Here is a 24,725-nt window from a genome sequence, read left to right as displayed (position 1 = left end):
TTTTTTTTTTTTGAGACGGAGTCTCGCTCTGTCGCCCAGGCTGGAGTACAGTAGCGCAATCTCCGCTCACTGCAAGCTCCGCCTCCCGGGTTCACGCCATTCTCCTGCCTCAGTCTCCCGAGTAGCTGGGACTACAGGTGCCCGCCAGCACGCCCGGGTTTCACTGTTAGCCAGGATGTTCTCGATCTCCTGACCTTGTGATCCGCCCACCTCGGCCTCCTAAAGTGCTGGGATTACAGGCGTGAGCCACTGCGCCTGGCGATTTCTCAGCATTTGCTACATATGAGATCATATCTTCTACAAATCTGCAAATGAAGTTTTTTTGGTTTGGTTTTTTGTTTGTTTGTTTTTGCCTTATTGCACTAACTGGCACCTCCGAATTAACAGGAAAGATGACAGCAGACATCATTGCCTTGTACCTGACCTTAGAAGGTGTACTATTCAGTTTTCATACTTTAGTATTAGCTGTAGGTTTTTCACAGACACCTTTGTTCAGGCTGAAGTAGTTCCGTTCTATTCCTAATTTTCTAGAATTTCTGTCACGAATAGGAGTTGTGTACTATCAAAATAACTTTTTCTGTGTCAACTGAAATGATTGATATGTTTTTTCCTTTTAATTTGTGAAAATGGTGAATTACATGGACTGATTTTTCAAATGTTAAATTAATCTTGCATTCCTGTTATAAATTCCACTTAGTCATGATGTATTATCCTTTTCATGTACTGCTGGATTTCATGTGTAAAAATCTTAAGAATTTGTGTGTCTATGTTTATGAGGAATAACAATCTGTAGTTTTCTCTTTTTATGTCTGTAATTTTGATATCAAGGTAATGCTGGCCTTATAAAACCAGGTGAAAAGTATCCCCTCCACTTCTATTTTCTGGAAAGTTTATACAGTGTTGTTATTTCTTCCTTAAATGGTTGACAGAACTTCCAGTGAAGCCATCTGTGCCTGGAGTTTTCTTTGTGGGAAGGTTTTCAACTACAAACTCAATTTCTTCAAAATATATACGGTTATTCATGTTATCCTTTTTTTTTTTTTAACCTATTTCTTTTTAAGTAAGCTTTGGTATAACAGTTTGTATCCTTTAGAAAATCTGTCCATTTCATTGAAGTTGCTAAATGTGTAGTGATAACCTTACTCATTTATCTTTTTAACATCTGTAGATGCTGTGATTATGTACCCTCTTTCATTCCTGATCATGGTAACTTGCAACTTCTCTCCTATCAAATGCTTTCTCTCCTAATATACCCATTCGATGCTATAAATTTCCTCTAAGTACTGTATCCTACACATTTTAATATAGTACATATTTATTTTCATTAAGTTAAAAATATTCTCTAGTTTCTCTTGTGATTTCTTCTTATGGATTACTTAGTAGTGTGTTATTTAATTTCTAGATATTTGGGGATTTCCCAGATATATTTCTGTTGTTTATTTATAAATTCTATTGTGTTCAGAGAACATACTTTGTATTATTTCAATGCTCCACATTTCCTGAAACTTTTGTTTATACTCCAGAATGTGGTCTATATCAGTGAAATGTATTCAGTGCATTCATACACTTGAAAGGAAAGTGCATTCTGCTGTTACTAGATGAAATGACCCATAAATTTCAATGAAGGATTGAGGTATTGTTCGTGTTTTTCTAAATCCTTACTGATTTGCTGTTTCTTCTCTCAGTTTAGAGGGGAATGTTGAAATCTATAACTGTAATTTGTATTTTTTCCTTTCAGGTTTGTCTATTTTTGCTTCATGTCTGTTGCAGCTCAATTATTAGGTATGTATATATTTAGGACTGTTATATCCTCTTTAATTAAATAATTCACTTATTATGAAATGCCCATTCCTTACTGCAGGTAATATCCTTTGCTCTGAAATACACTTTGCCTCATATTAATACAGCCATTCCAGCTTTCTTTTGATAAATGTTCCATTCTTTTTACTTTTGCCCAAAAGTGTCCTTACATTTAAAATGGATTTCTTGTAGACAGTATATAACAGTTGGGTCCTTTTTATCCAATCTCCCAATCTCTGCCCTTTAACTCGGCTTCTTTAAACATTTTACATCTGATGCAATTATTGATATGGTAGGTTTTTCAAAAAAAAATTTTTCTTTATTAACGTGTATACCTCATGTACACATGGGAGAAAACTCAGATAAATGGATAGCTAGCATAGATCTATATATGGTGACCTTTAATCTACTATCTTGCTATTCAAATTCTATTTGTTTCATTTTTTCCTGCCTCTTTTTGACTATTTTATCTTTCCTACTTGTATATTTGCAAAACCTCTGTTTTCTTTGTTCTCATTGCTTATTCTAAGGTTTACAATATACACCTTTAATTTATCTTACCCTATTTTCAAAGAGCATTTTACATCATAGGTAGTATATGAACCTTAGATGAGTATACAGTGGACCTGTGAATTGTATAGGCCCATGGGTTTGAACTGTGTGGGTCCACTTTCATGTGGATTCAACCAAATGCAAATCAAAAATATAGTATTCATGGGATGTAAAACCCATGTATTACAGAGGGCCAACTTTTTGTATATGCAGATTCCACAGGGCTGGGGGACTTGAGTATGCATGAATTTTGGTATACTTGGGGGATCATGGAACCTATCCCCTGAGTGTACTGAGGGGGGACTAGACTTGTGTTTCCCCCTCTCATTATTTATGCCAATAAAGCTACTTTTGTATTTACTCTAAATAATAAATTATTTTTTATATCAGTGATCTTCAAAAGAGACTAAGATATGGGGAAATGTCTTTATATTTACTCATGTATTTACCACTTATTCCTCACTTCTTTTTGTAGAACTGAGATTTCATCTGCTATCACTTTTCTTTTGCCTGGAAAAGTTTATTTTAGTATCTCTTAGCATATATGTACTAGTTTTTAATTCCTATGCATCCCTCCTTTTTTTTGGTCTGTAAAGATCTTTAATTTAGGGCCGGGCGCAGTGGCTCACACCTGTAATCCCAGCACTTTGGGAGGCTGAGGCAGGCAGATCACCTGAGGTCCAGAGATCGAGACCAGCCTGACCAACATGGAGAAATCCCGTCTCTACTAAAACTACAAAATTAGCCAAGCGTGGTGGTGCATGCCTGTAATCCCAGCTACTCTGGAGGCTGAGGCAGGAGAATGTCTTGAACCAGGGAGGTGGATGTTGCTGTGAGCTGAGATCGCACCACTGCACTCCAGCCTGGGCAACAAGAGCGAAACTCCATCTCAAAAAAACAAACAAACAAACAAAAAAAAACAACTTTAATTTAGGAAGGATATTTTTGCTAAGTAAAGGACATTGGGTTGACATTTTCCTTCATTACTTTAAAGATTTTGCTCAATTCTCTGACTTAACAGCTTTATGATGAGAACCATGCAGTCATTCTTATCTCTGTTCCTCTGTACGTAATATGTCATTTTGCCTCTGATCATCTTTAAGATTTTCTAAGGTACTGGTTTTTAGCAAATTGATTATGATGTGCCTTGGGCAAGATTTTCTTTGTTTCTTCTATTTGGGGTTTACTGACCTTCTTGGATCTGTGAGTTTATAGTTTTGTGGCAGACAACTTCTAAAACAGCTCCCAATGACTTCTGCCTCATAGTATTCATGCCTTTATGTAATCGCTATCCCTTCAGTGTTGACTAATCCCATTAACTTGCTTTAACAAACAGAAAATGGCAAAAATGACAGGTCAACACTTCTGAGATGAGGTGAAAAAAGGACTAGTGTCTTGCTTGCATTCTCTCTTTGGCACTTCTTGCTTGTTCATTCTAATGAAGTTAGCTGCCATGTTGTGAGCTGCCCTATGGAGAGACCTATGTGGTCCAGAATTGTGGGCAGCCTGTGGCCAACAGCCAATGAAGAAGCCAAGGCCCTCAGGCCAACAACCCACAAGGAACTAAACCCTGCCAATAACCATAAGTGAGCCTGAAAGCAAAAGTTTCCCTCAGTCAAGCCCTGAGATTATTGCAGCCTCAGCTGATACCTTGATTGTAGCCATGTGAAGAGTCCCTGAACCAGAGCGCCCAGCTGAGCCATGCAGAGAAACTGGGACATAATGGATGTTTTGTTTAAGCTGCCAATTTTTGGAATAACGTTTTAGGTAGCAATACATAACTAACACAGTTTTCATCAGATGTGGAAACATTTTGTCTAAGATTGTTTCAACTCTTTTTCCTCTCACATCTCCTGGGGACTCCATTTACAAATATATAAACACTATTTGATCTTGTCTCACATTATCTGTTGCTGTTTTCCTTTTTGCCTTTTTTTCCACTTTTTTCTCTGTGCCTTATTTTGGATAGTTTCTATTGTCACGGCATCAAGGTTGCTAATGCTTTCTTCTACAGCGTGTGTTTTTCATCTCCAGAAACATTATGTTTCTCTTTCTCTCTTTTTAAAGACATGTTCCATGTCTCGCTCATGTTCATGTTTTCCTTTACTTTCTTGATCACATGTGGCATTTATAGTAGCTACCTAAGAGAAAAAATTTTATTTCCTTCTTTCCAGTGCCTGTTGTTCAATGTCTGAAAACCACTATTTTGTGGGGTTTTAAAATTCCAGTTTTAGGAGGGAGGGTAAACCTGATTACTGTTGCTCTCTCTTGGCCGAAAGCCTATTATTTCTTTATAAAAGCTCTCCAAGTGATTCTAATGTACAGCTTTCAGACTCAGTGGGTTAGTAGCTTTGATTTTCTTAAAAGAAAATTTCCTTCCAGAAAGCACACATTTTTTCCTGAGCTGATTAGTCTTGATGGATTTAAAAGCTTGTATCTCAAAGTGCTACATCATAATTAGCTAATATCAAAGAAGCTTTTCACTAAAAGAAATGCCCAATATTACTTGGCAAAGAAACTGAGAAACCATTATTCTGTGGAAGAAAGTTTCATATGGAAACATTTAAACTGAAGTATCTGATTATAAGGTGACACAAAGTAATGTTCTAAGGCATGGAGGTAGGAATAATAATGTGGAAAAATAATCTTCCTGAGGCCAAAGGAAACAGAAAAACACTTATAGAAACCATTCACAAAAAGCATGTCCAATAGGAACAATATAGATAACCATCAGTTTTACAAAATCAAATATTCACAGAATTTTACTAGTGTAACTTTCAAACTCATGAACCTTGTAAACTCAGTAAAAATGCAAATACAAATAAATGAAACTTCACATAGTAAAAAATAAACAAGATTTTCTTCAGTACCAGCAAATTTCATTTCTATGTAGAGGTTTCTTCCCATCTATCCATATATCCTTCTGAAACTTACCCTTTTCCAAGTAAGAACGTGGAGCCCACGGCGGGTCCTCTTCAGCATAAGGATCACTATACTCAACCACAGCAGCTTCCTCCTCTTCGTAATCTTCTGGGGGGGGAGGAGGTGGGGGAGACTCATCAAAGACTGGTTCTTCCACAGGAGGCGGTGGAGGTGGCGCATCTGAAACTAAGAACATATCAGGCTGACAACAAAACTATACGTTATGTGAAGTTCAGTATTTCCTATCCAAGCTTCTGGGTTCATGGAATATAAACCTAGACTTGAAAATAAACATAATATTCCTTCAAAAAATGAATGAGCAAGAGAAATCTTCCCACCAACTATAATGTTCTAGAGCTCCAAGTATGACGTTCTCCTTCTCTTGCCCTTGGATTAGTGCTAATGGATACTGAATAAAGTTTAGACAAAATAATTACTAACTGAGCCTCTGGAACCTGTTTATACTAATACAAATCCTCTTGTTAAAGAGATCAGTACGGCCAGGAGCGATGGCTTGCGCCTGTAATCCTAGCACTTTGGGAGGCCGAGGTGGGCGGATCACCTGTGGTCAGAAGTTCGAGATCAGCCTGGGCAACATGGTGAAATCCTGTCTCTACTAAAAATACAAAAATTAGCCGCACATGGTCATGGGCGCCCATAATCCCAGCTACTCAGGAGGCCAAGGCACGAGAATCACTTGAACTGGGGAGGTGGAGGCTGCAGTGAGTCGAGATCACGCCACTCCAGCCTGGGTCATAGAGCAAGACTGCGTCTCAAAAACACCACCACCAAAAAAAAAAAAAAATCAAAAAAGCGGGGATCGGTACAATACAGCTGAGCTTTACACTGTATTCAAGGATAAGTTATCAGAAATACTAACAATGAAAACCATATTTCACAAATTTTTAAAATATTTTTTCACTTAAATGAGTCCAGGGAATAGTAAAATTTTAGTAACCCACTACTTTCCTCTTAATGAATTTTTCTAAAATAGCATTTTACCAAATTCAAGAGGAAAAAAAATCATCAACAAACTTGGGTTACTTCATCTATGAAGATGTTTGTTTATAGAATTTCTTCTAATTCAGACTATCATCCAGAATTTCTTCAGGCTAAATGTCCAAGTGTACTATCAGAGTAATTTAAAATATCTCCCATGGAGATCTGCCTCCACAGCTTGCATGTCAATATATAGTAACATCAAAAAGATTATCTTCAAACTCAGCTACTTTAAGCTTTCAAAATGGTTGGTACATACTTGAGCACAGCTGAACAGAATGAAATGAATAAACCTGTGTTTATCAGCTCCCCAGGTTTAATGAACGGCACTAATTCTTATTTATGAGGTACGAGTATAGTTCCCATGTGATTCTCTATGCAATCCAATGTATTTAGTATTTTTTAATCTAAGCCTACCAATTGAATTAAATGGATTTTTTTTTTTTTTTTTTGAGACGGAGTCTTGCTCTGAAACCCAGGCTGGAGTGCAGTGGTGCAACCTTGGCTCACTGCAAGCTCCGCCTCCCGGGTTCACGCCATTCTCCTGCCTCAGCCTCCCAAGTAGCTGGGACTACAGACGCCCGCCACCACGCCCGGCTAATTTTTTGTATTTTTAGTACAGATGAGGTTTCACTGTGTTAGCCAGGATGGTCTCGATCTCCTGACCTCGTGATCCACCCACATCAGCCTCCCAAAGTGCTGGGATTACAGGTGTGAGCCACCGTGCCTGGCGAATTAAATGGATTTTCAAAGACTGCTGATGCCTGGTGGGAGCCAGCCACATCAACACCATGCTGTCTCTATCAGTATTCTTCCCGTCTGCTGTGCCCCTCTATACTGATCTACTTTATAAACTTTAAAACTTCAGTCATTAAATAGAATGTCTTTCATCCAAATAGTTTTTATTAATAAACAAAGGATATAGATATGTGATTTACCATATACTTGGGTGAGAAAGAGCAATTTATCCTATTTCCATTTGTAAGATAAAAAGACTTTAAACAATTGCACAGAACCATAGATCCAAAGGAACTTTCAAAACAATAACCTTGAGAAATGTCACTACAAAATTACTCAAAGATGTTGCCATTGGTCATTTTTACTTTTCTTGTAACTGCCAGTTTAATAAGCTACCACTTTTGACTTAAAATGTTCCAATTACTCAGCTAGCCCTTTGTAATGCATTATTTCATTTCATCTTTACATTGGGAGGTGGTATTTTTCATTTTATAGATGTGGAAACTGGCTTTCCAAGATTAAGTATTCCGACAGCAAGTAAGTGGAAAAGCACCTGAACTCCAATGCCTGTTATCTTAAAAGCTACACTACTATGGGCTGAGATAAATTTTAAAATCTTCAAGTCATGCTTCATTAGTATTTATTCAACAAACATTAACTAATATGGCTGGATATTATGCTCGGCATTGAGAAAAGGGCAGTAGGCAAAAGTCATGAAGACACGAACGACCAAACCTTCATTTACAATTGAGTGTAGTGTGTGCTTTAAGATACTACAGGAGCACACAGCATAAACCACACTTGTTATGTGGGTGAGGAAAGGCTTCCTGAAACCTGAAGGAAGAGTAAGAGTTAATGGGGAGGAAGCAGGGAGGGTAGGATGGTGTAGGGATTGATATTTCATGTCAGATATAAAGAATAAAACAAGGCCAGGTGGGGAGGCTCACGCCTGTAATCCCAGCACTTTGGGAGGCTGAGGCAGGTGGATCACTTGAGCTCGGGAGTTCAAGACCAGCCTGGCCAATATGGCGAAACCCCGTCTCTACTAAAAATACAAAAATTAGCCGCATGTGGTGGCGCACACGTGTAATCTTAGCTACTCGCGAGGCTGAGGCACGAGAATCACTTGAACCCAAGAGGGGAAGGTGGCAGTGAGCCAAGATCACACCACTGTACTCCAGCCTGGGTGACAGAGTGAGTCTGTCTCAAAAAAAAAAAAAAAAAAAAAAAAAAAAAAAAAAAAAAAAAAAAAAAGGACAATACAAGTAGGAAGGTAAGAAAGCAAGAAACTTTCAAAGAACTGTCCAAAATTCAGTAGCCAGAGACATGAGGAAGCTGAAGAGGATGAGGAAGGAAGGGCCTTACAGCAGTTTGGACTCTATCCAAAGAGCCATGGGGAGCCACAGAAAGATTTTAAGGTGAATAACAGGGTCATAGCTGTACTTCTTACCCCAGTATAACTAGGTCACTATAACTGGTTTCAAATTATTCCAGACTTCTTCCAAACATTAAACTTAATGCACAGTATTTGCTACCACGGAATATCTTCGAAATAATATACCTGGAAAGCTTTGAAGATAATTACAAAGAATTATCTTTGAAGACATACCAAAAAAAAGTATATATCTTCCCAAGGTGAATGTTTTTTAAAGAGTTTAAAGACTTAAACATTATTTGAATGTTTAAGTCCTGCCACGTCTGTAAAATTAGTCACAGCACACCTCATACACAATTTTTTAATACATAGTGTACATGAGAAACATATATGATTGTAGGAAGAGATGAAAAAGACTAATCTAAAAGGCAATCAACTGTGACAGGGTGGCCAAATTAGGGAATGACTTTTTAAAATACGGGTAGTGCTGCTGTAATAATGTTTTGCAGTCATCTACTTAAGACATTTCTAAGTCTTAAATTGATACTCATGCACTTTACTATTAAATTAAAACAATACTTCTTAGGTTTGGTTCATGAAACATTTTGCTGTTTCTACAAAGTTTGCAGCTTTCACTGGTGACTGGCGAAAACCAATGACATCCTGCTTTAAACCCTATTCAACTTTAGAGTCTCATTTTTTGCTAAGAAAATGACACTTAGGCCGGGCACGGTGGCTCAAGCCTGTAATCCCAGCACTTTGGGAGGCCAAGATGGGCGGATCACGAGGTCAGGAGATCGAGACCATCCTGGCTAACACGGTGAAACCCCATCTCTACTAAAAAATACAAAAAAAAAAAAAAAAAATTAGCCGTGCGTGGTGGCGGGCACCTGTAGTCCCAGCTACTCGGGAGGCTGAGGCAGGAGAATGCCATAAACCCGGGAGGAGGAGCTTGCAGTGAGCTGACATTATGCCACTGCACTCCAGCCTGGGCGACAGAGCGAGACTCCATCTCAAAAAAAAAAGAAAAGAAAAGAAAATGACACTTAGTTGCTATACAAACATTCGTGTTTCATTAATGGATTAGTCTTCAGTGTCAGTTTCAAAATCTGGCCTTCACTCCAGAAGCTGCTCAGAACCACTTTCGTTCAGAATGAATGACAATATCTCACAGAACATGCAGTAGCAATTGATCGGGAGAATTCTCTAAGGTGCATGCTCATCACAATAGTAAAAACAGAAAAAACTCCCAGGGTATTATTCAAGTGACTACCTTCATTAATCATTGTAATTAAACAGGATTTGTGATGGAAGAAAATTCTCTTTTACTGTAATGACATTTACTTAGACTTTCCACTTTGTACGGAGTATGTAGAATGGAACCAGCATTGGAAAGTCCTTCAATTCCGGTACTGTAATCAAATCCTTTTCTACTTGGTACTTACCCTGTTTAGATGCAGCAGATATTTTTTAAAACCTGAGAACAGTGACCTTGTATCCCACACTTGACCTCACAAGCCTGGCAGAGGATCACACTATGGCTGTGCTTGGCACATGCTGAACTATTAATAGTTGAAACTTGCTGAGAGGCAGTTTTCTCCTCGATCCAATGTGGGTCACACCCAAGCTAAAGAAGAGTGGGCCCCAATAGCATAATTTAAAACATATGAAATCTACCTAATTATATGTGAAAATAGCTCTTAAACTCAACAAAACATCTTACAAAGTCACAATGTGGTAAACATTACAGATGTTCATGGAGTACCTTCCAATAAACAAAAGTAAGTAAAATAGACGATTTTCAGAAATTAGTAAATACAGATGCAAAGGCATCTGAAAGACACTGAGCCCTCAGGCCAGTATGACTGAATTATTAGTTAAAATACAACCACATCTAGAAGAATGTGCTGATTAAAGGGGGGCATTGAGTCAGCTACAGCAGCAGAAAAAAGGGGCGACCAAAAGTGCCTGCTATGGTCAGATGCTTTTCCAAGTGCTGGGGAAACAGCTAGCAAGCAAAACAGGCAAAAATCCTTGCTCTTATAGAGCTTACATTCTAGTATTGGCAGTGCGTATTTCCAAATAACCAGGAATCCTAAGCCACAGATTGCAAATTTTTCTATCCCACCAGTGAGGTCATCCATCCTTGTTATGAGATATATACACTGGACTACTTTGGTCTGATGACATGAGATCTTTAATATCATTCTCCTAGTTCAAATCATGTAACCTTATTATTGTGATGTAACCCTCACAAAGACTGCCCATAGGAAGAGGATTCGTCCATCGTACAGTCTATGTTCACTGGTGTCTGTGACAGCAATTCCTCACTGAATGTTGATACAGGCCTCCTGATTTGTCATCGGTCTCCTGAGCTCCATAATGCTTCCCTAGAAGACTCAAGGTATCAACAAAATTAGTTACCTGAACAGGCCAAGGGAAATTCATTCCCAACCTATGAGGCCTCTTGGGAGACAGACTGGCAGCCTGGTCCTCTGAGCCCTACCAAAAATGGCCCTTCTGATATTTGAAATCACAAAACTGGAGGAAGATTCTCAGGCCACCTATAATAGCCCTAAAACTCCAGTGATAAGAAACTAGACTACCACTTATCTGAGCAACCCAGAGAAAAAGATGAGATATCTAGTGATTAAAGAATACCTCCTCAGTTGGAGGTGATCTTTCTTTTCTTATATGTGCCTTATTTTATATGTATTTGTCTTATATCTTTACTACTAGTTATTTAAAAGTAGAAAATTTCTCTATTTTATCTCCACTAGCCAGATAGTGACTTGTTCATAATATTGAAATGTCTGAAGTATCAGCAAATGAATGACTATCCAGTCAATCACATATAAATGACATTTTATGCCTATAATCTGATCTACAGCATAAAGAAGACATAAACTTACTATTTTCTTGGACTCTGGCCACAAATCCCATTAAAGGTAACTGAGGAGTTACCTGTAGGATGGAGGGAGGAGGAGGAGCAAGAGATACTGCAAAAACAAAAAAGGTGTGGAGGATAAGGGATAAGGGCGAGTTACATTAAAAGGAAAGGATAATACAATAAAATAAATACATAAAGGAGGGAAACTACCATTCACAAACATTTTATCAGTGATCTCAAGGATCCCCTGTTGAGGGACAACTCATTAACACATAAAACAAAGTACTGGGGGAATTTTTAGTAAGTTTTTGAAAATCACAACAGGAAGCATTTAGCATACAGAGATATGTTAAATATATATAACATAATCATATGTTTTATATATATATAACATATAACTGATCTTTTTTCATATCATAACATCATGCCTTCTCAGTGAAAGCATTTCTGCAGATTACCATGTTGTTTTCTGAATTTTACATTTAAATGTTTGTCAATACAGAGAGAAAAAATATTACATCCCAACACTCTAAATGTATACTTTTTATTACTCTAATAATAGGCAAGTTAATTGGTTCTTCACTCATTAATTAGACAAATACTGACTTCCTACTAAGTAAGTGGCAAACACCTGCTATGAAAACAGTTATCAAAACCATCCTCTGAGAATCGGGTGCTATGTCATTACAATTTTTCATAATCCGAACTCATTGGTACATTTCCTCCCTGATGGTGTAGAAAAGTGCAGGCCTTAATCAAATCATTCCACTCTCCTTCCCAAGGTAGATTTCCCTGCAACTCAATCACCTGGCACAGTGCCTAGAGCTAGTAAACTGTCAACAAATGTTTAACATATATAAATGCACTAATAAGCCAGGTATCTGTGGAAACTAAAGAGGCAAAAACAAAAAAAGAAAGATTACAGTTACAGTTTCCTTTAGAATGGGTACGAAGTATGATATGCATTTTCTTATAAAGAGAAAATGACTGTATTTGCTCCAAAATATAGTTAAGACTAATAAAACTAAAAAGATGAACACGTCTCTGCTCTAAGGAGACCACATTCTATTGAAATAGAAGAATACATGATAATCTTAACCCAACAATATTTGTAGCAATTCCCCGGAAGTAGTGGTGGAGGTGAGGAGGGCTACAATGAAATGACCTCTCAACAGGGACTTGAAGAAAGGAACCCGCCAAGCTGACAGGGGTTGAGAAAGATAATCAAGTTGAGAGAACCAAGTGAGGGTGAAGGCTCAGAGGCATAAAACAGCATAACCAGTTCACAGGACCAGAAATGCTTCCATATGGCTAGGAAAAGATACCCAAAGATAAAGTAAAAAACCCAGAAATATCAGTGGGAGGATATGAAATAGGGAAGGATCTTATATGCCTGGTGGAAGAGTGCTTAGTGGAAACAGGTTGGATTTTCAAGTCACTCAGCCTCAAATCTCTGATCCATCATTTCCTGGCTGTATGGATAGTCAGTCAATTAACTTCTTCAGGCCTATTCCATAAATGTGATACGAAAACAAGGTAAAGCAACCTACTTCACATAGTGGCTGCAAAGACTAAAAAAAGACAATGGATGTGGAAAGCCTAACCCAGTGGCTGGCATATAATAAATTAAAGCAGTTTCTAGAAAAGGAGAGAACTTTAAAAGTGTGGGAAGAGAGTACTTGGCAACTAATGATTTAGCTAGCATATCAAGGACAGCAACAAGTTGAAGATCATTCTTAGATTTTTACCCTTCGTAACTATGAAGATGGAGATGCCAATAACTATGTTAAGCCTGGTAGGCAGTACTGGGAAAGAAATGGGATGGTAAACGGGTAAGTCAGGGACAGATAATGATATGATACATTTGGGTTGAGATTATGCAAAATATCTAGAGTTGATGCTATGGACAGATGCAGGGAGGACATACAAATGCACAGACAAGAATTAAGCAGATAATCTTGAATATCTAGATGCAAAGAACAGAGTAGTATAACTCTAGAAATTGGTACCTTTCTTTAAAAGACACCTTTGGTTAGGTTTTTCCCTAAAGTCATAATTCTTGGCAGTAAATCCTTGATTTGTGTGTCTGCTTCCCACTCAGAGGCTTACAACAACTGTTGATATGTTCATAATACCACTTCCAAGGGTAAGCAGAAGACAATGAAAAGAGAAGGTAGCACAGACAAAAAAGGTAAAACTGAGAAACAGTAGCAGGCAGCAACTGGCACTAGAAGAGTAGAGACAAGGCATGTGTTCACATCCAAGATGAAATGCTCCTTTTCTGTTGGAATATATTCTAACCTTCCATGTAACAGAAAAGTGGGAAATTTCCCACTTCAGTCATTGTTTCTCTACCAAATATAAAAAAAGACCTTTTGGTACTCAGCTAAAAAAGAACAATTAGGTGCTTAACTTACAGCAGTCTTTTTGTGGGTAGACTGAGGTTGAGGTTGTTTTTTTTAAGATGAATATGCTTATTTCTTTTCTACTTCTGAAAGTGAAAATCTGAAGCCATAGTGGTTTTAAGAAGTACACCAGCGGCCAGGCACGCTGGCTCATGCCTGTAATCCCATCACTTTGGAAGGTCGAGGGGGGTGCATCACCTGAGGTCAGGAGTTCAAGACCAGCCTGGCCAACATGGTGAAATCCCATCTCTACTAAAAATACACAAATTAGCCAGGCGTGGTGGCAGGTGCCTGTAATCCCAGCTACTCGGGAGGCTGAGCCAGGAGAATCACTTGAATCCGGGAGGCAGAGGTTGCAGTGAGCTGAGATCACACCATTGCACTCCAGCCTGGGCAACAAGAGCGAAACTCCATCTCAAAAAAAAGAAGTCCACCAGCAGCCAGGGAAAGATCAATCGCAGTTCTTCCTTAAAAGAATGACTTGGTAACAAGTTAGACTTTTTTCAAAGCTAGTCTAAGGCATGTTCAAAAATTCAGTTCCGTCTGGGGTTACAAAGGTCATCCCAAATTCTACTTTTCTCCAGCACAAACCTTTAACAAGGTGGTCCAAATTAATTCAGATACCACATCATTTTATTGTTGGACCATGTACGATCTCATCTGACAAGAATGTCTGTGAGCCAGAATATACTGTCTTTCTTGGAGTTGAGCTGAAACCAAACCATTTTTAAGTGAATTTAAGCAGAATTCTGAGCAAAGAATTGTTGCAATATTCAGTTCTAATCCTAGTCATTTTGTGAACAGGCAAACAAGAGCAGGAAGCAAACTTGTTTTCATTTCATTTAGCTAAAATGATTCCTCATAAGACAAGACTCTCCCAATAACCACCAAAAGATCTCCAAACTTAGATTCTGTTACATAATTTTCACAATATACAAGAATGAAGTTAATGTGAAGACAGGCTCACCATGTGACTGGAATTTATAAAGAGATCATAAGTAGAAGAGCTATGAGAATTACAGCTGTGTGCACAAAGCAACGTTTAGATATAAACAGTAAAAGGCTTTCCAAGCAAACCAAACCTAAATGATGAGTCTGTGCTGATGAAATGTACAGACTTTCCAAGTACAACCTTCCTGGTTATTTATAGAGTTATTTGAAGCATCACTGAAGCTTGTATTTTAAATGTCCAATTTAAAAGGTTTGGAAAAATAAAATTAAGTTTTTACATCTTATTTTTACAGCTTTATACTCTGAGAATATTAGACAAAATAAGCACTCTAAACACTACTTCTAAAGCCATTACTGAACATCACATTTAGATGATATATATATGTATGTTATATAGCCCATGCGAGTTTAGATGCTTATATTTTTTTCCCAGTGAAGGAAATAAACAATTTGTAAGTGTAGTATTTTCTAAACATGAATACCAATGTAGAACAAGAGGTAGGTAAAAGTGAATTCAGGCTGGACGCGATGGCTCACACCTGTAATCCCAGCACTTTGGGAGGCCAAGGCAGTAACAAAATGACTAGGATTAGAACTGAATACTGTGACAATTCTTTGCTAAAAATTCTGCTTAAATTCTCTTAGAATGGTTTGTTTTCTGCTCAACTCCAAGAAAGACAGTATATTCTGGCTCACAGACATTCTAGTCAGATGAGATCTTACATGGTCCAAAAAGAAAATGATGTGATATCTGAATTAATTTGGACCACCTTGTTAAAGGTTTGCCTTGGAGAAAAGTAGAATTTGGGATGACCTTTGTAACCCCAGATGGAAGTGGATCACTTGAGGTCAGGAGTCAGACACCAGCCTGGCCAACCTGATGAAACCTTGTCTCTATTTAAAAAAAAAAAAGAGAGAGAGAGGGGCGTGGTGGCATGCACCTGTAGTCCCAGCTACTTGGGAGGCTGAGGCAGGAGAATCGCTTGAACCCAGGAGGTGGAGGTTGCAGTGAGCCGAGATTGCACCACTGCACTCCAGCCTGGGCAACAAACAAAGCAAGACTTTGGGGAAAAAAAAAAAATCTTCCTGCTCCTGCTCTTTATTTATACTTTGCTAAAGCCCCATCACATCAGTATTCTTCTAGACATTTTAGACATTTATGGTGGTGCTGTAACATCTCTTGGAACCAACACTCACTTTATGAACTTTTTCCCAAAAACTTTTAAGAAATTATGAGCAGTAAAATACATGCTACTTTCTCCTAAAGCCTTTAATATTTACATGCTACATTACTGATTCATTAACAAACAAGGTTTATGTAAGTATACATATACATACTCACATATGGATATATGTATATTCTTCTTGACCACAAGGTGCTTCATATTTACATTTAAAGTAGAGACTGTTAACTCATAATTAGCCCTATGTGTTTCTATGACCCCCCCCCCTTACCACTGGCAACATGAATGATAAATTGGTATTCCTATTTCATTGGCTGGATTAGATTAAGAAATAATGAGAACCAAAGGGATTTCAGTTATGCCCTGATCAAAGGGTTCCTTTCAATAACTTGTTTCTGAAATAATCTCATGAAAAAACAATTATTGTGCTCCTAAGACTTGGCACTAGACACTGGGTGTTACGTATTTTAACTCCTATAATTGCCCTTTTTCAAACTCAGATCAAATTGTACATTAATAAATATAGTAATAACACTGCTAGATGTACACCTCACAGAACCCCACTGAATTTATATTCACATGACACCCTCCAGATTGTCAGCTCACTTCCTGAGAAGCATGCAACCACAGCAAGATTCCAATTATCAAAAAAAAAGAAAAAAAACCTCATAAAACACACACTTCAGATCATTTTTGTTAAATCAGAGTATTAGTTACTTGAGAAAGCACAACAAATATTCTCATTGTAAATATGAAAAAAATAGGGACAATTGCAGGGCCAGTGGGAGTAATACAGAAGACTTACATAATTCTTTTTTGAGATAGGGTCTCACTCTGTTGCCCAGGCTGGAGTACAGTGGCACAATCTTGGCTCACTGAAACTTCCACCTCCTAGCTCAATCAATCCTTCTGCCTCAGCCTCCTGAGTAGCTGGGACTGCAGGCACCTGCCACAGCGCTTGACTCATAAATAATATTCTAATGAATATAAAATAAAAGTACATCCAACAGCCTTAGAACACTGATTCACAAATCATTAAGTCTTGCAAAAAGAGATCTTCCAAGAAAATGGTTTAGTTAGAAAAACAACTAGTTTAGAAAAAGTACTCTGATTAACCAACTAACAATGCTGTGGCCACCCACTTTAAACAGTTATCAAATCCCTGGAGATGAAAGGCAGAACTTAATAGAGCAGAGTACAGAAAAACAAAAAAGTGCAACTAAATTGACTCACACATTACACAGAAAGCCTAACAATCCCAATTCACCTTACTTCCATGAGTGAGAAAAATACTTTTCCTTAAAATCATTTCATAAAGTGGGAATATTTTTACTTTAACATATACTTTCAAGCATTTGAAAATCAGATTTACAAAGAAACTATTGAAATATGTATTATAAAATACATTTAAATATGTGCCTAAACAGCCTTCAAATAAATTCTACCTACAGCGTTCTCATAGGACTATTTTGGAGCATACACGAACAAAGCATGAAATATCCCTGTATAGGCTGGGTGCGGTGGCTCAAGCCTGTAATTCCAGCACCCTGGGAGGCCGAGACAAGCGGATGACTTGAGGTCAGGAGTTTGAGACCAGCTTGGCCAAGATGGTGAAACCCCGTCTCTACTAAAAATACAAAAATTAGCTGGGCATGGTGGCAGGCGCCTGTAATCCCTGCTACTTGGGAGGCTGAGGCAGGATAATTGCTTGAACCCGGGAGGTAGAGTTTGCAGTGAGCCGAGATTATACCACTGCACTCCAGCCTGGGTGACAAAGCAAGACTCAGTCTCAAAACAAAACAAAACAAAAATTAGCCAGGCGTGGTGGCAGGTACCTGTAATCCCAGCTACTCAGGAGGCTGAGGCAGGAGAAACGCTTGAACCGGGAAGGTGAGGTTGCAGTGAGCCAAGATTGTGCCACTGCACTCTAGCCTGGGCAACAGAGCGCAACTCCATTTAAAAAAAAAAAAAAAAGAAAAGAAAAGAAGAAAGAAATTTCCCTGTATATACTTACTATATATCATGTATAGTTCGTCTCAAGCTCTAACAGTGAAGCATCTCTCAGTTCCATAATGGAACCAACCCATTTTGGACTAACATCTGAGAGGGCCAAGGAGACAGCCCAGCTTCAGCAGAACTATGAAACAGGCTATAACTAAAATTTAAAATTTTTATAAACTAAAATTTAAAAATAAAAAATGCATTTAAATACAAAACAGCACCTGAACAAATGTAAATCTGAAAACATGGTTTAAAAGAAAAATGTATAAAAAGGGCAGTTTTGTCAAAATTTAAGTTCGGAATGATTTAAAAAGAACTGCACAGCCAAAAACACAAAATGTGATAAAAGATAGAAGTATGTATCAATTAAGGCAGTTGGTATTCACACTATGGTTTGCACTGGATGGACTACAAATACAGCATTTAACTTACAAGAGGGACCCAGAACAGAGAAGGAATTTGGATAAATGAACAAGGGATTCATTTGGCATTTAACAAACAGTTCCTGAGCAGTATTCCAGGATGTAACTGTTTAAAAGACTGACAAGGTCTCAGGCTTTCATGCACTTTATATCACATCCTTTCATCCACCTTCCTCTCCACAAAAGAGAAGACTTGGGAGGGTAAGAAAAGATTTTTTTTAATATGTAGGTAGGACAACAGAAAGAACATGGAACTCAGGCCAGGCACGGTGACTCACGCCTGTAATCCCAGCACTCTAGGAGGCTGAGGTGGGTGGATCATTTAAGGTCAGGAGTTTGAGACCAGCCTGGCCAACATAGTGAAACCCCATCTCTACAACAAAATACAAAAATTAGCTGGGTGTGGTGGTGGGTGCCTGTAATCCCAGCTACTCAGGAGCCTGAGGCAGGAGAATCACTTGAACCCAGGAGGCGGGCGTTGCAGTGATCAGAGATCACGCCACTGCACTCCATCCTGGGCAACAGAGCGAGACTCCATCTCAATTTAAAAAAAAAAAAAATTAAAGAACAGAAAGAAAGAACATGGAACTTAGAAAACCTAAGTTCAAATCCTAACCTGACCATCACCTCAGCCTCATTTTCCTCACCTATAAGATATAGGAAAATGATCACCAATCTTATTTTGTACATGATTCTAAGAATCAAATGAGATAATATGAAAACATTAGTTAAATTAAGTGTTTATGCTGAAGGATCAAATTTCTTCTGCAAGACTCTTACAAAGAATATCACTATAGATCGCAGCCACAGAGACAAACTGCAGCTCCATAAAATTCAAGGCTTATCAAAGATGGAATGAGTTGAACCCAGTATCAGAGGTGTTCACACATAGGCTTACTGGCTTCTTGGCAAAAATACAGAAAAATACAGTAAGTTGACATACCATGTCCACAATAGTCATGGTGTCTAATATTTGTTCTTGCCCTCTCTGGGGAGTAAACAAAATAATAATTATGTATAGCATTAAATATGTTCCAGATTAGTTATTCCGTATGCATGATACAACCGATTATTCAGTGTAATTACTGTATCTGATTCAATTTACCCAACTCCTAGTTTTTCCACCATGGGTTTGGTATGAGAATTGTATAAGCTAATATAATTCCCTAGCACAAAATAGCTTCAAAAATGTTCTCTTTTCCTTTGTTACTTCTAAATTCTGTTCATGTGCACCCAACTTTCATTATTTGTTATTTATAGAGTAAGGATGTCTGATGAAATAAAAAGGAAATACCATTCACCACAATGTTATTTTAAAAAGCAAATAACCACTAAAATATTCAAAAAAATTCTGTTCAGAAAAATTAAGTTCTATGACTTTACCTGGAAATCACGTACTGATTTTTTTTAAGAATTGAAAGATACAGTATTAGCAACCTACAATTCATTCATTCTCCCATTCATTCAACAAATGGTACTAACCACTACCATGCACTATTTGTAACTAAGGGTTTTTTGTAGTTGAAAGTTTTTAATTAGATACATTCTATAGAATGCAAAAAAAAAAAAATCTAACCTGGATTCTGGCTATAAAAAGGTCCTCCATTCATCTGATTCTGAAGGCTTGTTTGTGAAGTGATGGAAGGAGGGCGTCTATAGGGCAACGAGCCCCCTATTGTTGGGGGAGTATGGCGAGAGGCAGGCCTATTCATGCTGTAAAACTGTACAGGATGACCTGAAAAAGAGATAGAACATACATATGTCATTAAAAGAAAATTATCTCAGATCATTAAATACTTTATGTACAATGCCTAAATCTTAATAATTAAAAACAACAGCTAGTTTAACTAGTATCTGAAATACACAATGCAAGGTGAGTTATTGTTTGCTGATATTGTATCATAGTACAAAAGTAGAAAAGCAAACAAAACCATGATTAAGTTTGGAAAGCTGTATCTAAATAGTTTACTAATTAGGGCTGGTGCAGTGGTTCATGCCTGTAATCCCAGCACTTTGGGAGGCCAAGGCAGGCAGATCATTTGAGGTCAGGAGTTTCAGACCAGACTGGCCAACATAGTGAAACCCCGATTCAACTAAAAATACAAAAATTAGCCAGGCATGGTGGCATGTGCCTGTAATTCCAGCTACTCGGGAGGCTGAGGCATAAGAATCACTTGAACTCAGGAGGTGGAAGTTGCAGTGAGCCAAGACTGCACCAATGCACTCCAGCCTGGCTGATACAGTGAGACTCTTGTCTCAAAATAAACAAACAGTTTGCTAATTAACACTATTATTTCACCAAATTAAAAATCTGATGGGGTTTCAAAATCATCACAATTAATTAAAATTTATCTACTCCACCCCCAAAATATAGTCACTAAACACTGAAAACTAAAATCAACAAGAATCACGTTTGGGAAAGCAAGAGAAAAAAATGTTTGACACATAGTCTTATTCCAAAATAATAAATAATAAAAAACGTAAGGTAGCAAAAAAGTTTGTTTAAAGGAAAATAAAGTATTTCAACAAAAGGTTAAATGACATGATTCCAAATCAAACACTTCTTTCATTTAATCAAAAAATCTACCATGAAAGCTACATTATTTTGTCTTAAAATTAAAATCTAAAAAATTTACAATCATGAAAAAAATTAAGATATAAAAACAGGGTCAAAATATATCTTATTTTTAATACCATCCCTAAGTCCATACACAGTTATCATCAATTTCACTGTATTTTGCTCTCTTGAGAGTTCTTCCACAGCTAATGTCAACTGCAGACATGATTCCATAATCCATCAATTTCCTAATAATATAATCCACTCCCTAAACTTTACCTTGACTTCACTCCCACCTACATTAAGCTGAAAACTTTTTCTTACAGACAGAGCACTACAGCACCCATGAGAGAGTACACCAGCAGACAAGAGAGAAGGAGAGGGCAAGAGAGAAGAGGAGGGGGATAAATAAGTAGGTGGAGAAGAAAGCAGAAAGGGGATGGGAAGCTAGAGGAGGAGAAGATGAAGGTGGAGGAGGGCAAAAGGATAGAGGAGGGGAAAGGAAAGGAGAAAGAGAAAGGGAGAAAAGAGGAGATAAGTGAAGAAGAAGAAAAAAAACACTTTTGCTAAACCCAACAGGAAGCCAGAAGGCAAAAGAATCCATTGAAGCATTTCCTGGAGGTCAGCCTACTGGAGAAAAGGGGAGAGTAGAGGAGGGGGCACTGGGGGAACAGATGATATCTGGCATATTCATCTAACCATTTGTGCCTAAGGTTATCCTGAAATTTTTTTAATTCTAAAATAAACTACTTGAAACACAGTGAGATTAAGACTTATGTAATGTATAATTTGATGAATGCTTGATTTGTTCAAATCTTCATGATCAAACACTACAGTCATATCCTCTTCCAGGCTTCATATATCTCAGTTGAATCTTACCACCTGTATTCTACTTTAATATGAGACTATCTTCTTGGTAATTTTAAAGTAATAGAGGAAAAAACACTTTGACAATTTTTCATCTTGTCTATTATTATGAAATGGCTTTACATGACTAAAATTGCTCTATAGGAACTGTAAGTTTATCAAGCTTAGATTCATATGGAGTCATATAGATTATAAGAGCACTCAAGGCTTGTTATAACATTTAATCATCTTACATGTGTCTCAAAAACCTAAAACTCCATTGTGTTGTATAAAATCTTAAGCACTCAAGCTTAAACATAATCCGCTATCAATTGAGAAGCCTCTGTAACCATGATAAACATGAAAACGTACAAATGATTTAAAAGGCATATTTAGTTATTTGAACCACTGAATACAATTATTAGCATTTCAGTAATTAATCTATAACAAACTAATACAAACCTAGGATCAAGTTAAAAACATCTGGATTAATATCATTATGAATTTTATATAGTTAGATCTAGTCTAAAACCTCACATGGGCTGGGCATGATGGCTCAGGCCTTTAATCCCAGCACTATGGGAGGTGGAGGCGGGTGGATCACTTCAGATCAGGAGTTCAAGACCAGCCTGACCAACACGATGAAACCTTGTCTCCATTAAAAGTACAAAAAATTAGCTGGGTGTGGTGGCTCACGCTTGTAATCCTAGCTCCTCAGGAGGCTAAGGCAGGAGAATTGCTTGAGTCCAGGCAACAGAGGTTGCAGTGAGCCGAGATCACCACTGTACTCCAGCCTGGGCTGTCTGTCTCAAAAAAAAAAAAAAAGACACTATTCACACTATTAATGAGAGATTTACCATTTGGGATTTTAAAAATATATATACCTAATTATCATAAACCTAACGATAAAACCTGAAACTAAAAACTTCTAGAAGAAAACACAGAACAAAATCTTTATGACTTCAGGTAAAGAGTTCTTAGATACGCCACCAAAGCACAATTCATTAAAAAAAAAAAATGAAAACTAACACTTAATAAAAATGAAGAATTTCTGCTATTTGAAATACATTAAAAAAATAAATGAACAGGCTGGGCCCAGTGGCTCACGCCTGTAATCCCAGCACTTTGGGAGGCCGAGGCAAGCGGATCACCTGAAGTCAGGAGTTCAAGACCAATTTGGCCAACATGGTGAAACCCCGTCCCTACTAAAAATACAAAAATTAACTGGGCATGGTGGCAGGCACCTGTAATCCCAGCTACTTGGGAGGCTGGGCAGGAGAGTCGCTTGAACCTGCAAGGTGGAGGCTGCGGTGAGCCGAGATCACGCCACTGCACTCCAGCCTGGATGCCAAGAGTGAAACTTTGTCCTCCCGCTGCCCCCACCCCCGCTCCCGCCAAAAAAAATAGAAAATAAGCAAACGAATCACAAAATGGAAGAAAGTATTTGTAACTCATAATCTATAAAGGACATATATTTAGAAAGTAAAAGAACTCAATGATAAGGAAAAAAACCCTATTAAAAAGATGAGAAGGAGCAAAACATTTGAACAGATATTTCACCAAAGACGATATACACATGGCAAATAAGCACATGAAAAAAATGGTCAATATCATTAGTCATTATACAGCCATTTTGGAAAACAACTTGGCAGTTTCTTATAAAGTTAAAAATTTACTTATAACCCAGCAATTCTATTCCCTAGGTATTTACCTGAATGAAATAAAAACTCAAGTGCACAAAAAAACCCGTATGTACATGTTTACGGCAACTTTATTCATAAGCACTCAAAACTGGAAAAATCTAAATGTCCTCTGAGAAAGGGATAAACAAATTGTGGTACATCCCCATACAATACAACACTACTAAGCAATAAAATGTAATGAAATACTTAAACATGCAACAACATGGGTAATTCTCAAATGCATCTGGCCAAAAAAACAGATCAAAAAAGCTACATACCATATGCTTTCATTTATGTGTTATTCTTAAAAAGGCACAACTTTAGAGACAAAAAACACATCAACGGCTTACCAGGAGCTGGGAGTGGAGGGGAAGGATTGACTATAAAAAGGGGGCATGGAGGAAATTTTTGTGATGATAGGACTGTTCTATATCTTGATTGTGGTGGCAACTACGTGTCAGTACACCTTTGTCAAAACTCACAAACATACGTGGTATACGGGTGAATGTTACTGTACATAAGTTATCCCTTAGTAAAAAGAAAAAAAAATTGCTTGGTAACTCAGATACTGTATAAAAGAGACTACCCTGATATAAATTATTAAAAGGCATTTACCTTGCTTTTTGTTTCAAAAACCACAGTTAATTATCCCCTCACACAACAAACGTTTATTTCGTGAACAGTGAGCCAGGCACCTGTTACTCAACTAATATTTAATTACTAAAACATAGACTCTCAGTTGGGGGTGATTTGTCCTTTCCGATGCATTCTTTATCAAAGCCGGAGCACAAGGAGATTCCTATATTTAACTAGTTAGTTTGGCCTAACAGTTGTATCTGTATCAAAAAACAGCCCATGTTTACATTTATCTACTGCAGAAAGCTTTTCTTTAAAAGTCATATAGAAGGAATCCCATAAGACACCATCCGAAATCCACTTTGGCTAAAAGTGTCTTTTAAAACATGTAAAGATCTTATATATGTTTAACATGTATAACAGCAAAGCTGAATGTAAATGCTATGAAGCTCTTTACTGGCAAGTGGAACACTACAGTGATTGATATGCTTTGAATCTGTGTCCCTGCCCAAATCTCATGTTGAACTGTAATCCCCAATGTTGGAGGTGAGGCTTGGGGGGAGGTGACTGGATCACAAGGGTGGTTTCTCATGGTTTAGCACCATCCCCCTTGGAGCTGTTCTTGCAATAATGAGATCTGGTTGTTTAAGTGTGTAGCACCTCCCCCTTTGTCCTCTTGCTCCTACTCTGGCCATGTGACCAGTGTGCTTCCCCTCTGCTTCAGGCCATGAGTGTAAGTTTCCTGAGGCCTCCTCAGAAGCCGAGCAGATGCCAGTATCATGCTTCCTGTACAACCTGAAGAACCGTTAGCCAATTAAACCTCTT

At 37.8% G+C, this 24,725-nt stretch overlaps 1 protein-coding gene across 11 annotated transcripts in view; it reads right to left on the bottom strand.

Annotated features, from left to right (window-relative positions):
- ABI2 (abl interactor 2) overlaps positions 1 to 24,725 on the bottom strand; it is a 109,434-nt gene that overhangs the window by 14,992 nt on the left and 69,717 nt on the right. For 5 of the 11 annotated variants that reach the window (XM_025404248.1, XM_025404254.1, XM_025404247.1 and 2 more), the window contains 2 exons: positions 19,816 to 19,974; positions 5,287 to 5,460 (listed from right to left, as the gene is read on the bottom strand). In XM_025404248.1, coding sequence (XP_025260033.1) covers positions 5,287 to 5,460; positions 19,816 to 19,974 — 333 coding nt within the window. Of the gene's footprint in view, positions 1 to 5,286; positions 5,461 to 11,298; positions 11,386 to 19,815; positions 19,975 to 22,430; positions 22,446 to 24,725 lie in introns of all 11 variants that reach the window. The other 6 variants (XM_025404249.1, XM_025404245.1, XM_025404246.1 and 3 more) reach the window with 4 other exon arrangements.

This window comes from Theropithecus gelada, chromosome 12 (genome assembly GCF_003255815.1).
Source record: "Theropithecus gelada isolate Dixy chromosome 12, Tgel_1.0, whole genome shotgun sequence".
Lineage (NCBI taxonomy): Eukaryota > Metazoa > Chordata > Mammalia > Primates > Cercopithecidae > Theropithecus > Theropithecus gelada.
Note: the sequence above shows the minus strand (reverse complement) of the source record. Positions and strands in the feature narration are given on the sequence as shown.